The sequence below is a fragment of the Rosa chinensis genome, chromosome 6, assembly GCF_002994745.2.
Source record: "Rosa chinensis cultivar Old Blush chromosome 6, RchiOBHm-V2, whole genome shotgun sequence".
Taxonomy (NCBI): Eukaryota; Viridiplantae; Streptophyta; class Magnoliopsida; order Rosales; family Rosaceae; genus Rosa; species Rosa chinensis.
The window spans coordinates 20,579,588-20,594,411 of NC_037093.1; the positions used below are offsets into that span (position 1 = coordinate 20,579,588).

The following is a 14,824-nucleotide window of genomic DNA, read 5'->3' on the forward strand; positions in this document are numbered from 1 at the left end:
GCAGCTTCAAGGGTTGGAGTTGTTAAAAGCAGTTCATTTGGAACCAAACCACCCCTTTGACATAGAGAGGGATCTCATGACTCCCACTTTCAAACTGAAAAGACCGCAATTACTCAAATATTACAAGGTATGATTTTCTACTTGGATAAGAGAAGGTTGGAACTTTGAAAAGTTAATCCTAAATATGTATTACATCATCTGCAGGACCGAGTTGAAAAACTTTATAGTGAAGCAAAGGGTGGAGAAGTATAAGAACAGAGCTGCGAGCAGCTATTGGATAAATCTAGCAACATCACTTCCCCAAAATTTCGATTGCCTGCTCTTTTGTTTTGATGAAAAACTATATATGACTGTAAAAGAATATCTAGCAGGGATTTACCCATACTGACCTTTGTTCTAAGTTTGTGTATAAATAAGTAAAGATCTTAATTAGGAATTAAGATCTTTACTGAAGTAAAGAATATCTAGCCGTGATTTACCCAATTGGCAGCAGCAGTGAACTAAACTTTCTAAAAGCATGGCATAAGTAATCAACAATAAAGTTAATTAGTTTTTCAATTTAAGAATCGATAACTGTACTTTTAAATCCACACCGAACAAAAATTAGGTTTAAAAATAATAAAAAATAAAAGTACTTGTGCTATGTCTCATAATTTTAATTATGTTCTGACGATGAAATTAGTCTGATTTTCTTATTCAGTCCAAGAAACAATGCATGAAGCCATGAAGTCAATTGCAGTTGCTTCCACCTGTTGATATACAAATGTCGTAAAATGTCGTCTCTCATTTTACGAAACTCTCATAACCAATCTCACTTGGTTGTCATGTACTCACGTAATCATTTCATTACAGGGTGTGCTTCTAAACAACCTTCTTTCTTCGTTCTTTCACAGTTTTGCCACTAAATCAAGAGCCAGTCGGTGACAAACAGGCAATTGCATCTACCTATCAACCAAACCAATAATTCTCCTTGAAAAAAACCAAACCAAAAATTACATTGGCAAAATATCTCCACTCATTATAAGATGCTCTTTCGGTGTTGACTGGACTGATCGGTCCTCCACCTTTGCCTTTTCCTCTTCTGCTTTTTCCACCCGTTCATCCACATACAATGTGTTCCTGCTTTTTCCACTTCACCTTTTCTTGGTAGTTTCGTTTCACCTTACATGCCCTTGACTTCACATTGACGTTGATCCAAGCTACCAGGAAACTGTGATCAGTGCAACTATTTTTGAGAGCCTCTTCCTCTTCTGCTCCTTCTTCATTCCATCAGCGAGCTGTGCGTGAAACTAGATTCGATGGCCACCCAATTGAGAGCTTCTTCTTCTTTCTCCTCTGCTTTTTCCACCCGTTCATACACACACGATGTGTTTCTGAGTTTCAGAGGCGAGGATACTCGCTACGCTTTCACTGGTCATTTGTACAAGTGTTTGGTTCTTAACAGGATCAACACCTTCATAGATGATGAGCTTAGAAGAGGAGAGGAAATATCAGAAGCACTTCTCCGAGCCATTGAAGGATCAAAGCTCTCTCTCATTGTGTTCTCTGAAAACTATGCATTCTCAAAGTGGTGTTTGGATGAACTGGTTCATATCCTTGAAAGTAGAAGATCAAAGAACCAAATGGTTCGGCCAATCTTTTACAAAGTGGATCCCTCGGACGTAAGAAACCAACGAGGTACATTTGGTGAGGCACTTGCACAGCATGAACGCAGATTCAAAAATAAAATGGACGGGGACAAGGTGAAAAGATGGAGAGCAGCTCTTTCAGAAGCAGCAAATTTATCTGGGTGGCATTTCTCGGACGGGTATATCATGCACTTAATTTTACTCATTTTAATCTAGCATAAGTTTTATGTTCTTCTATTGGTGTGTGATTATTATACAATACTGTTCTTTTTTGAAGTAACTAGGTTTATTTTATTAAATGTTTCATTTGATTTTAACACGGCAGATACGAATATGAATTTATTGATAAAATTGTTGAAGAGATTTCCGCACAAGTAAAAGAACCTACCTACTTGGATATGCCAAAGTGCCAAGTTGGGCTAGACTCTCGGGTAGAACATATACTTGAAATGTTAGATGTTGGCGGAAGTGATGTACGCATGGTAGGAATATGGGGAATTGGCGGAATAGGGAAGACAACAATTGCTAAAGCTGTTCACAATACAATTGCCCGTAAGTTTGATGGTAGCTGCTTTTTGGCAAATGTTAGAGAAGGCTCAGAGCAACATGGAGGTTTAGTCAACCTACAAAATATTCTTCTCTCTAGCATTGTGCGGCAGAAAGAATCGAAAATAAACAACATTCATGAAGGAATCACTTTGTTGCGTGAGAAGTTGAGACATAAAAGGGTTCTTTTAGTTGTCGACGATGTGGATGATTCGGACCAGTTAGAGAAATTAGCTGGTAGACCAGATTGGTTTGGTCGTGGCAGCAGAATTATCATAACAACAAGAGATAAGCGTTTGTTGACTGCTCACGAAGTCAATCCTATATACAAGGCCAGGGAACTAGATGATCACGAAGGTTGTGAGCTCTTCAGGTTATATGCCTTCAAGAAAAAGAAAAATGATGATGATGATGAGAAACTCTGGATTAGCACTATTGTTAGATATGCTCATGGCCTTCCGTTAGCCCTGGTAGTTTTGGGTTCACATCTATGTGGTAGACCTATACATGAATGGCAATCTATGTTAGATGGTTTTAAAAGAAATCACCCCAAAAACATTCGAGATACTCTCAAAGTCAGTTATGATGGACTGGAAGAAACAGTGAAAGAAGTTTTCCTCGACATTGCTTGTTTCTTCAAAGGTTGGAATACAAGGGCTGTGATACATATACTAGAAGATTGTGACCGCAACAACCCCAAGCATAGCATTGAAGTTCTTGAAGAAAAGGCACTCATAAATGTTGATGTATATGGTTGTATTTCCATGCATGATTTGCTAGAAGAGATGGGAAAAGCTATAGCTCAGCAAGAGTCTACAAAGCTTGGTGAGCGAAGCAGATTATGGCATCATAAGGATGTGCATTATGTTCTAACAAAAAACATAGTAAGTAGTTTCCATATGCTTAGATTTATATATATACATGAGTCAAGTCAGGTGATTCTCTATGTGTGTAGTTTATTCTAATTCGACAATCAATATCCAGGTAATATGTATTATATGATTTTCTGTTGAATTCTTAAAGAAAGAATAACACTGCATGTTTTTATTATATAAGTACTCATTTTGCTAATACGATTGCCTTTTTCATACTAGGGAACAAGTAAAATTGAAGGTATAATAATAAAAATGCCTACAGCAGATGAGATACGCTTGAATCCTAAATGCTTCAAAAATATGAGAAATCTTAAAATTTTCATAAACATCAATGGACGGTTTTGTGGAAATGTTGATTATTATCCGAATCAGTTGCGGTTACTTGAATGGCGTGACTGTCCGCTGAAATTTTTGCCCCGTAGTCTTAATATGAAGAATCTAATTCAACTTAATATGCCTCGTAGCCGCATCTCACTTTTCAAGGTAATTATAAATTTTCAAGAGTTTACTTTATTAAAATCTTTACACCTTACCAATTTTCCATTTGATTTTTTCTTCTTCTTTGGTATGACAGAGCATGGAAAATCTGAAATATTTAAATTTGAAGGGATGTGAATTCCTAGCACAAAGCCCAGACCTGTCTGGAAGCCCAAACTTAGAGTTGCTGGATCTAAGTAGCTGTACAAGTTTAAAGAAGATTCACCCTTCGGTTGGATCCCTCCAAAAGCTTATTACGCTGAATCTTGCAGGGTGCTCTAACCTCGTGACACTTCCTGAAAAAGTTAACTGGAGATCCCTCCGTAAGATTAATCTTCGCTCTTGTGAAAGGCTGAAGAGTTTTCCTGAAATTATGGGAGAGATGAAATACATGACATCCTTGAGTCTAGACTACACTGGCATCAAAGCATTGCCTTCATCCATTGGATATCTAATTAACCTTGAAAGCTTGAGTTTAACTTGTTGTGAAAACCTCACAGATCTACCTTGCAGCATTTATGAATTGCAAAATCTGAAGAACTTTCGATTGACCAACTGCCCAAAACTGGTAAGACTCCCAAATAAGGAGGACTCTGAAGTGCTTCCAACTTACACAAAGGTTTCACATGACAACCGTGACTCTTTATCGAAAAGAAAGAGATGGAGTGAAGGTGAATTCAATTTATCGAAAAGAATGAGACGGAGTGAAGGCAGTTCATTGGAGCCAGAGCCAGGCACTGAATTCAATTCGGCGCTTCCTTGTCTATTTTCCTTCAACGCGTATGGATGCAATTTGTCTAATATTGATTTCCTCGCGTCCCTTGATTCTGCATCCACTTTAGAGGAACTTCATTTAAGTGGAAGCCCCATTGTTATTCTTCCCGAATTCATCAACAAATTTTTCAACTTGAGGAAACTCGATTTGAGCGGCTGCAGGAGGCTCGTAGAAATTCCAGAGCTTCCACCAAGGATTGAATGGTTGGGTGTGAGGGATTGCGTATCATTGGAAAGAATTTCAAAGTTGTCAAACATTGTGGAGCGTAAAGAATCACAAATAATGATTGAGGAGATGGACTTGACTAATTGCTGGAGCCTCTGTCAGAATTTGGTTCAGATGGCAAACAAGGATGATGATGATGAGGTGCACGCTGATCTCTTCTCTCGACTCCTATCTTCTCAGCTATTCAAATTCAGAATTAAATTTCCAGTTCCAAGAAGCGAGGTTCCAAAGTGGTTCAGCTGTCAAATGGATTTCAAGGGGCATCGGCGGTTTGAATTTTGGATTGAAACACTTGCAAATTTCAGAATGGAGAACACAGGATTGGCTGTCTGTGTTGCTGTTGATCCAAATATGCAATATGAGTTTACTGGGTTTGAGGTATGTATTCACATCAATGAAGTACGTGTTTCAGATGTCAACGCATGGATTGCTTCAGAAGAGTCGAATCATGTGTGGCTCTACTATGTTCCCTTCCTTGAAATGCGGCAACGAGTTGGTTTTACGTGTCGAGTCGTTATTTATCAAGGTAAGTACTCTAAGTGCTCCATAAAAAGCTGTGGTGTCCACCTTGTAATGCCACCCAATGAAGACGTTTGTATGAAGCTAATCCGTGCAGAGAACCTCACCAGTAAATATCCTTCTGATGATGAAGTTGATCAGGTATCATTTCCTTTTGTGAGAATTTCCTCATTTCAGAGATGATAACTGACATTTGTAGCAAAGCGGAGGACTGACATCTGAACAAAAATGCTATTGCAGGACCTCTCGGAGGACTGACTGACTGCAAAGAATTATACACTGATGCACAACTTGAAAACGGAAAGCTGTAAATATTACTAATGTAGCATAGCATTGTCTATGGACCAGTGTGACGAATACAGGTTTAGATTTTCAAATTCTCCCTTTATTTGATATCTTTGGAGTTTCAAAATTGGTTTGTAATATCAACTCTTTGTTGGCATTCTCCATATGTGTGGATAGAGTTGAACTAGTTTACCAAGCCCGGTTCCATGTAACTAAAAAATGCAAAAATTGCATCAGTGAAAGGAAGATTAAATTTGTAATTTAGAAGCTTGATCTAGTACACCAAAATCTACTTCGCTAAACTCATCGATGAACTTGTAGACATTTTCTCTTCTAATAGCCAATCTCAAGGTCTTTCTATTTTCTGAGTTTATAGCATCATTTTCTGAATTTATTTCCTCATTCAAGAAGTAAAGAGTTTAGATCATGATTGTTTCAATCGATCACAATGCCAAACATATATTTTACGGTGTCTGATTTGATATTTACTTGAAGGCATGATTTAAGATATGGAAATCAAGTCTATTCGCATGCATTGTCCAATTAATGCAGTTTAATTGCAATGATTTTTTCTTTCATTTTATCAGTCTCTTGTTCAGTTACCACTCACCACTACATTACATTGAACTTGAGAAATATTTGTCCTTTGTTTTTGTTATTGCAAAATTTATGCATGCCTTAATTTGTTCCTGCAGGTAAATATAGTTTCCTCTGGTGGAACCATACACCGTTCCAATGCCAGCTCATCAGTTGAAATTTTGCATTTGCATGTTCATTGGCAGTCCTATTCTAAGCTACTGAAAGGTTTAAATAACAAGAAGCTGGAATATCAGAAGAAAGGTCTTCCAAAAGCCGAAGCACCGCCTTGCCTGCACAAGCTTGACTTTACAAAGGTCAGTAATTCTATCCTTCATCATTCCATTATTTGAAGTAGCTGGTTTTACATTCAAACAATGTGTTGCTTTTTTTTTTAAAGAACACTCACTACAAGAAATATAGAAACTGAGAATGTGGTGTCCCAATTGTCGTATTTGTTTACTAATTTGCTTGCCTGCATCTCAAAATATCAATCACAATCTACACAAAATGGATTTGTTGCTTTGCATATTATTTGTCCTTGTGGTCAAGTGTATTTTCAAAGCAACCAGCCTCTTCCAACTTTACCTCAGAAACCAAAAACTTTCCCTTCAGAAAAGCAGGTATTGGAAACTATGAGTAGAGGGAATTGCTTTGATGCTATGTATGGTTTACAATAGAACAAATGCATCTAATATTCACTTGTACTCTGTATATGGCCATATCAAAGATGCAGATGCTATTGGTCATAATAGGTCCTTACTGGACCTTTGTACTTGTATTGTAATAATGTGTTACTAGTCCTGAACTATGATCAAATCTAAGACTACTTAATTTCAATCAAGATTCTCAAATAGAGGAAACTGAGTGATGATGGTGATTAGAGAGTTCTGAAGTATAATGAAACTCAGATCTCTAGCTACTTAATGAGTTAATGAAATAATGATCTAAATTTGTCGAGAATTGAAGGACAATATTTTCGTGTGATTGAGCTCTTCTACAGATTATGTAAATTATGAAGAACATTGAGGTGCTTGTTGATTTACATAAGGCAATAATTTTTCGCTCCACCACCAACCATAGACAAGAACTAATTTTCTTCCAAAATAAAGCACATTTTATGGGCTATCTATCAATTCTATACAACGTTCTATTCCCTCATCCATTATTACCAGATGTGCATACGGCAAACAATTGGATTTTGATATGTTTCAACGTTTGCAGGGACCTCATTGTGGTATACATAAATCAAATTTCCGACAGTGGCTTATTGCAATGGAGGTAATAGTGTATCTCTGAGTTTCAGATATATGCATATCATGCAAGACACTTGAATGAAGAAGCTCTGTCGGTGAGTGTGAAAGTGGTTGGTAAGAAGGTACCACCATTTTCATTTAAGCAGGTTCAGCAATCAGAAACCGCGGTCTCAATCTTGTAAGTCAAGTCCCCAACCAAATTGCCTCCAATGGAGGTAATAATAATACTGTATGTCTTTTCTTTTGTTTCATATTTGAGCATATTATGCAAGACACTTGAATGGAGAAGAGGTATTGTTGAGAGCAGATTTTGTGACTGGTTGAAGTATTGAATAACTCAAACTGAATATATTGGGGCTGAATCTTACTAGAAAGAATGTGACCTCTTAGTCTTATGCTCAAAGTTTGATGTTTACAGGCCTGTAACAGCCATGCCATTACATATATTCCCAGTTTATGTCGCTCTCAAGTACGCTTCCTTTTCTTTTTCAATAATTCTTAGTGCATCATGCATGTATTACTTTCCAGTTACGGTTAGTGAACTTCAGTGGTGGTGCTTTTTTCTGAGTAAATGAAGGGAATTCTAAATGGTCTTGACTTTTACCTTTCCAAAATATGCCAACTCACCTTCTTTTGTAAATCGAACTTAGTGGCTGGCTACTCAATGCCTGATAGTTGCATATCGAACTCTTGGCAACAACTTAAGTTTGGAAACTACTGAATAATACCAAGTGTTTGAAAGCCAGCCACAACGAAAGTTCAGTAGCGAACCACCAAACTTGCCAAACAGTGTTTCAATTCTATAGGAGTTAATTTGTGGTGGGTCCAGGGAGAATATTGGACAATGCATTTTCAGTTTCCCTTGAAATTTATTTGACCAACTTTTCTTGCTTATGTTTCAGGTGCTAATGCAGTTGAGTTCATCTCAACCATGCTGCAGTTTCAATAGCTTTTGTTCAAGAGAACAAAATCCCTACTGTGAGTTATTTACTTATTTTCCAAACTATAATGTCATTATCATAACTAGATATATGTTTGAAGCCATTGATGTCTTATATTTCGGTACTAGAACCTTCATAATCCAATTTTGTTGTAGTAAACATGATATAAATACAAAGACCAACTTGCCTTGTATATTTTGACCCTTTGATTGTTATCTTGGTTTCTTCCTATTATGGCACTCCGTTTATAGGAATACTCTCCTTTTCATGTTTTCTAAGATCCTTAGGTGGTAATTTTTTCTGCAGATTTTATCATGCTTTCCAAACTGTTCTGCGCATGTAAAAAGTAGGTCATATACTATTTCCTTAGATACTCTAAATACGAGGTCCAAGTTGTTGGGATTGTATCTAAGGTATACATCCGTGTTGTTCAGCAATTATCAGCTTCACCAATGTTTCTAGCACTCAAAGGCAGAAGAACTGGGGTTATCTTGCTCTTCGTGGGAGGAATTCTTTCAGTTGGTAATCTCTTAACACTGTTTATCTCATATAAGATCTTGTTTTCAGTAAAGCATTGCCCATTAACTAGAGCAATATAAAAATTCTATCATCTTTCATCTTCAGAGAGATTCAGATTGTGAAGTACCTCCAAAACATAGGACTGCTGTTGCACAATAATGTATACACATGGAACAACTGGAGAACCAAAAGGCATAATTGTTACTAATGCAGCATTAAAGTCAGAGGTATTGTCAACATACCATATACTTTTCCTAACAGAAACAACTTAACAGTTAGATATTTCAATATTCTAGCTTTTTAACATATTCAATCTTCATGTTTCCGAAATAGTGCTTCTTCTGCCTCTTGAAAAAAAAAAAAAAAAAAAGAGGCAGATTAACTCCTGTAACTTTACAGGAGTTGTTTGGGGTGCAATCTGGTGATAGAATTGACCAGGTCCTGTACCTATGTTTGGTCTACTGGGCAATTTTTAAGCATGAATGTACCTCATTTTATGTCAGAGGCAAATAAATTACCAGAGAACATTTTGGTCATGGAGATTTAGTAGTTTTGTTACTGAAAAGGCCAATACAAGACTATTTTCGTTTCAAATTTTGTAGTATTATCAATATGAATTATGAAATTATTTCGTCATTCTCAAATGAAATTATCGATCCTTAATCTGTTTCTTACATATATGCTTGGCCCGTTTAAAATGCTAGTTTTGCCAAGACAAAAATTTAAATCATGTGGATGCAACCCAATTTAGCGAGCAGTTATAATTTATTGATCTTCAAGATTTGTTGTTTTTGCCAAGACAACATGTGAGGACGTCATTCTCCAAGACGGTTTTGTCTAGGGATAAAAAATTTCACTTTGCAACAAGCTTGTTAAACCAATTGGTTGCTTTCTATTTGGTGATGTTAGTGGTGTTAATTGTGTCAGTATGATTAAAGTTGGGGGTTGTACCGTCCCTCAACTAGGGGAAATTTATACTTTCATTTTGGCAGAACTTGGATCCCATATTAGATCAAATTATGCTGAAATCTTTGTGGTTGGCCATCAAATTACAGATTTTCTACCAACTAATTAGTCTAAGGGTACTAATAGTCTAATACAATTTTGAGTAAAGTCATCCTGTGAAAGCAGGTTTATTTTATAGTTTATATTTTTTTCCAAAGTAACTCGCTGAAGTATTACCAATACTTGGTTATACAGCTGTATTTGCCTCAATATGAATTTGTGTTTGTTGGTATCGTTTCCTTTTGTAAAAATTTCCTCATTTTTGCTTCAGTAGTTTCAGAGATAATAACAGACATTTGTAGCAAAACAGAGGACTGACATCTGAACAATTATGCTATTGCAGGACTAATGGAAAGTTATCATCCCAAACAGTGGACTGACTGCAAAGTATGCTGATGCACAACTGGAGAATGAAAAGTTGTAATTAGTACTAATACAGCAATGTTGGTAAAGCATTGACTATGGATCAATGTGACGAATAAGGTTATAGTTCAGATTCTCCCTCTTTTTTGATATCTTTGGAGTTTCAAAGTTAGTTTGTAATAAATAATATCAATGCTCTTTGGCATTCTCCATTTGTGTGGATATACTAGTTGAACTAGTTTTCCAAGCCTGGTTCCATGTAACTAATAAATGAAAAATCGCATTATGGAAAGTGATACTAAATTTGTTTTCGAAGTTTGATCTAGTGTACTAGTCATATTTCACTAAATTCTTTCAAGGTATTTCTATTTTCTGAGTTTATAGCATTGTTATCTGAAATTATTTTCTCATTCAAAAGTAAAAAGTTCAGATTATGATTGTGTCGATCGATCACCAAACATATATTTTCGGTATCTGATTTAGAATGATATTTACTTGATCAAAGGCATGATTTAAGAAAAGTGAATCAAGTTTTTTCACATGCAGTTTCCAATTAGTTTTATGTAATTGCAATTATTTTCTTCTTTCATTTGATCAGTTTCTTGTTCAGTTACCACTACATTATAATTAACCTGAGAAATATTTGCCCTTGTTTATTGTTATTGTAAAATTCTTGCCTAAATTTGTTCCTGCAGGTATTGAGTAGAGTTTCCTCCGGTGGAACCATACCCTGTTCCAATATGCATATAACTTAGCCAGCTCATTAGTTGAAACTTTGCATTTGCATTTTCATGGGCAGTAGTCATAAGTCTTGTGATTACTGAAAAAGGTTTAAATAACAAGAAGTTGGGATATCTGAAGTAGTGTCTTCCAAAATATGAAGCACAAGCTTGACTTAAAAAGGTCAGTAATTCTGTCCTTCATCATTCCATTTTTCGAAATAACTGGTTTTACATTCAAACAATGTATTGCTTTCGTTTTTTAAGAAGAACTGATACTACAAGAAACATATAAAACTGAGACTGTTTGTGCCCAATTGTCAAATTTGTTTACCAATTTACTTGCCTGCATCTCAGATTATCCATCACAATCTACACAAAATGGATTGGTTGCTTTGGATATATTGATCTGTCCTTGTGTTCAAGTGTGTTTCAGAGGCAACCAGCCTCGTCCAACTTTACCTCAGAAAACCAAAAACTTCCCTTCAGATAAGCACGTGTTGGAAACTATGAGTAGAGGGTATTGCTTTATTGCTATGGGTTAAAATAGAACATATGCATATATTATTGGCCATAGCAGAGATGTAGATGGTATTGGTCTCATAGCTAGGTCCTTATTGGACCTTGTCACTGGTACTGTAATAATGTATTACTCCTGAACTATGATAAAATCTCAGACTACTTAATTTCAATCAAGATTCACAAGGAGAGGAAACTAAGTGATGATGGTGATTAGAGAGTTCTGAAGTATTATGACATCTTAGATCCGTAGCTATTTATTGAGTTAAGGGAAGACCTTCCTCTATGAGTCAATGGGAACCAAGTTATATCAGAGTTTGGGCTAGGACAAACTGAATTTGTTGAGAATTGAAGGACAATATTTTGGTGTGACTGAGCCGATCGATGTAGAGGTTAAGTAACTTATGAAGGACACTGAGGTGCTTGTTGATCTACACGAGGCAATAATTTTTAGTCCATCACCAACCCGTAGACATGAACTAATTGTGTCATCTCTGTGTTTTTATATAGGATTTGGTTGCAACTGGTGTTTGTGGGGCAATTGGGCAGCTGCCCAAGCCTTTAACTGTTGTAATTCTATATGGCAAAGAGTTTGATTTAATGGCAACCCTTCAGGCTAGAGGATTAGATGGTTCCAGGCTGCACAGGTGTTAAACATGGAATCAAATTATAAAAACATGTTAAGGAGATGCCACTAATGCTATATTATGCTTGAGACTATTCTCAAGAGTGTTATCACTGATGAGTTTTCTGTTGGTGCATGTTACTTTGTGAGTACTATACTAGTGTGCATATATTCTGATATAGACAAATACCATTAAAACATTAATATCAGTAATATGAAATTTAGTTCCATTTTGCTCAGTTATACTAGTAAACAGAAAAATCATGTTCTGCATACTCACACTCATAGAATTAAATATTCTCATTATTTTTCATGCACAGTCAGACATTATTCTGAGAAAATACACTCCATTAGTCTTGATTGATCTATGTTACCCACACTAATCGGCATTCCATATTGATGATGGTTGGTAGGTTAGGGAATGATTCTTTCATGTAGTTAATATCTAGTGTCCTGAATTATTTTCAGAAGAGTCATAACTAAAGAGAGCTATTCTTTTTCACTTTATAGGATAGGTGATGCCATTACATCTAGCTATTTAAGGCCGAAGAACAGATGTAGTGAGGCTTTTGTTGATTAAACGATCGATGTTGCTGGAATCTGGTGTGTAATCTTCAGAATGATTGCATATGCTTCCCCTCTTTCAGCTATGTGTAAGACTTTTAAGACTACTTGCGAAATGAGACTTGGCAGACCCCTCTACTTACTCTAGGATTGGATATGGTATTGAGACTTGCATCCCACTGTCAAATCAGTCAACTTGTTCTTTTGATTTGTTTTTGTTCTTATGCCTAGAGTAGCAATTGAATGAACTTGATATAATTTGAATTTGATTATAGCAATAAAGATACGGTTTATTTGATATGCTAATTGTTGATTGAGTTATGTAGAAGGTATATGCATTACGTCTTAGATCGGTCCATATCCAAACAAGTCATTTGTATATTTCACCACTTATATCCCTTCACTTCAAGCTCCTATGACCGCATAATCCCATCACCTTGAAATTCGTTGGAACCTTCAAATCCCCTACCCAAACACTGCCTAAGGGTATAATAATCTGCAGGAGCTAGCCAAACTTGTTGAATGAAATGTGTTGGATAGACTTGAACTAGTTTCGCTTGTATGAATTTGAAAAAATAATGTTTGCTTTAGGGCAACTCCAACCATGGGCACCATTTGGGGGTGCTATTCTCATTTTAGCACCCCCTTGTTGCACTATTCATATAGGACTCAATTCTCATGTCCAACCATGGGTGCTATATGAGGGTGCTATTTTCACTATTCTTTACAACAAAATAGAATTAATAACCCTTGATTTAATAAGAGTCGTTGATTGGTTTTTTACCTCAAATCTCAGCCCTCGGATTGGAAATAGATAAGTTTCAGTGAAAAAAAAAAAATCAGTACACTCCACATCTCACCGTCCATTTTGGGTCATGATCGATCTTAGCCTTCCGTTTCATGACCGTTGGGGGTCGTCAGGGGACAGACTTTGTGCGCGGGCCCCACGTCTGCAGACTAAAAAGCAGGGTGCTCTCTCTCTCCAGCGCCTTGGCGCGCGTGTTCTTCTTTCCTTCAGCAGCATCAGCGCGTCTCCTTCATCATGATGTCTAGGCGCGTTGCATTGCTCAATTCAGCTGAGACAGCAATTGGGCTGGCCCCATGCACAGTGTCCAGTCCTGGTCTTGGAAAAGTCTCAAATTTGAGACTTCAAATGAGCCCAAGTCCCATATTTATAGGACCAGCCCCCTCTAAATTTCTTGGTTGGAGATGAAAAGTCTCATTTTTGTTCAATTTCTGTTTTTGAACCCAAAGGTTGGAGTTGCCCTTATAAGACAAATCGATCTATGTCTGATCGCAAAACAAGAGCTGCTTTCTTCAATTTTTTGTCCAATCTTTAAGCGCTTCATGTCCTTGTTGATGGTAGGAATGAGCTGTAACAATAGATCTATAATGTTCATGCTGGAAACAGTTTTTCATGATTCATGGCATGATTCCTGTCATCAACATGGATATAAAGTTCTGGGGTGGACATTAACTTCAAGATTGCAACTCCTTTTTTATGGTCAATCACACATCTCTCCAATATGATGGACAATTTTATTTTTTTTGGGTGAATTTATAGAACGGAAACGTACTCAAGGTTGAACCACACATTTTGTTTCTTTCGAGGTTGCTCGTGTGTATTATTCTACTTGAAAGTATATAAAACAGTGTTCAGGGATCAAGTGAGATTTTAGAGGATTTTTGGATCCAGGTAAGGCTTGTAAGTTCACAGTTTTGTAAAACCAAATGATGCAATGAATCATATTTGCAACATATCAATACCAAGTCATGAACCAATTGTTGGGTGCATCATTGAGTATGAAAATATATGCAATTTATGAATGATGTGCCCCACTCCCAATATTAGGAGATCAAGTTTTAGTAAAGGGGAAAAGTAAGAGTATCGTACCAAAGAGATTGAGTAACTCTACCCTAAGCTAGATTACCGCGAAAATAAACTTAGAAAACACATGTAAAGTCCACCTTTTTACAAGTTCACAACCTTAGTCTTTTGGAAGCTAAAGATCATGAGGATGGTATTAACAACTGTAGTAGTGAGCGGCTTGGTTGATTTTAATTTGGATAAAGAAAATTAAATGCATAAAATAAAATAAACAAATAAAAATGAGACTAAATCAATGAGAAGAATAGAGACTTAGGCATCGCATCTAACCTTAGTCATGCACAAAATATAACCCATATGTGATCTAATAACATACTTTGACAAACTTCCCCTTAGTGCTTTGGTGAAGCTACCAAGAAACCAACTAATCGTGCAATTCAACAAACTTTGGTAAAGTTGAGTTAAATTACACAACCTTAGTCCCATTTATATTTCATTAAAACACAAGTGGGGTCCCCTTAGAGTAATTAAACTCACAACACATGCATTAAGTTTAGAGTAAGAAATTCAAGCAACTTA

General features: G+C 36.5%; 1 protein-coding gene and 1 pseudogene across 10 annotated transcripts; both read left to right on the top strand.

Moving 5' to 3' along the window:
- Positions 1-494, top strand: part of LOC112171019 — a 42,495-nt pseudogene extending 42,001 nt beyond the window's left edge.
- A 625-nt stretch (positions 495-1,119) lies between these two features.
- Positions 1,120-12,665, top strand: LOC112173204 (TMV resistance protein N). Of its 10 annotated transcripts, none has more exons than XM_040507969.1 (14): positions 1,120-1,807; positions 1,954-3,058; positions 3,269-3,532; positions 3,624-5,186; positions 5,286-5,407; positions 6,026-6,223; positions 7,131-7,631; positions 8,065-8,140; positions 8,410-8,449; positions 8,538-8,625; positions 8,728-8,849; positions 9,971-10,110; positions 10,686-10,893; positions 12,364-12,664. In XM_040507969.1, the coding sequence occupies exons 1-5, from the start codon at positions 1,299-1,301 to the stop codon at positions 5,301-5,303; spliced, it is 3,459 nt and encodes a 1,152-aa protein (XP_040363903.1). In that variant the 5' UTR covers positions 1,120-1,298; the 3' UTR covers positions 5,304-5,407; positions 6,026-6,223; positions 7,131-7,631; positions 8,065-8,140; positions 8,410-8,449; positions 8,538-8,625; positions 8,728-8,849; positions 9,971-10,110; positions 10,686-10,893; positions 12,364-12,664. The 10 variants fall into 10 exon arrangements, with proteins under 10 accessions (XP_040363903.1, XP_040363902.1, XP_040363907.1 ...); XM_040507968.1 differs by having other exon boundaries at positions 7,131-7,340; positions 7,581-7,631; positions 8,410-8,625; positions 12,364-12,663; XM_040507973.1 differs by lacking the exon at positions 8,410-8,449 and having other exon boundaries at positions 7,131-7,340; positions 7,581-7,631; positions 12,364-12,663.
- The last annotated feature ends 2,159 nt before the right edge of the window (positions 12,666-14,824 follow it).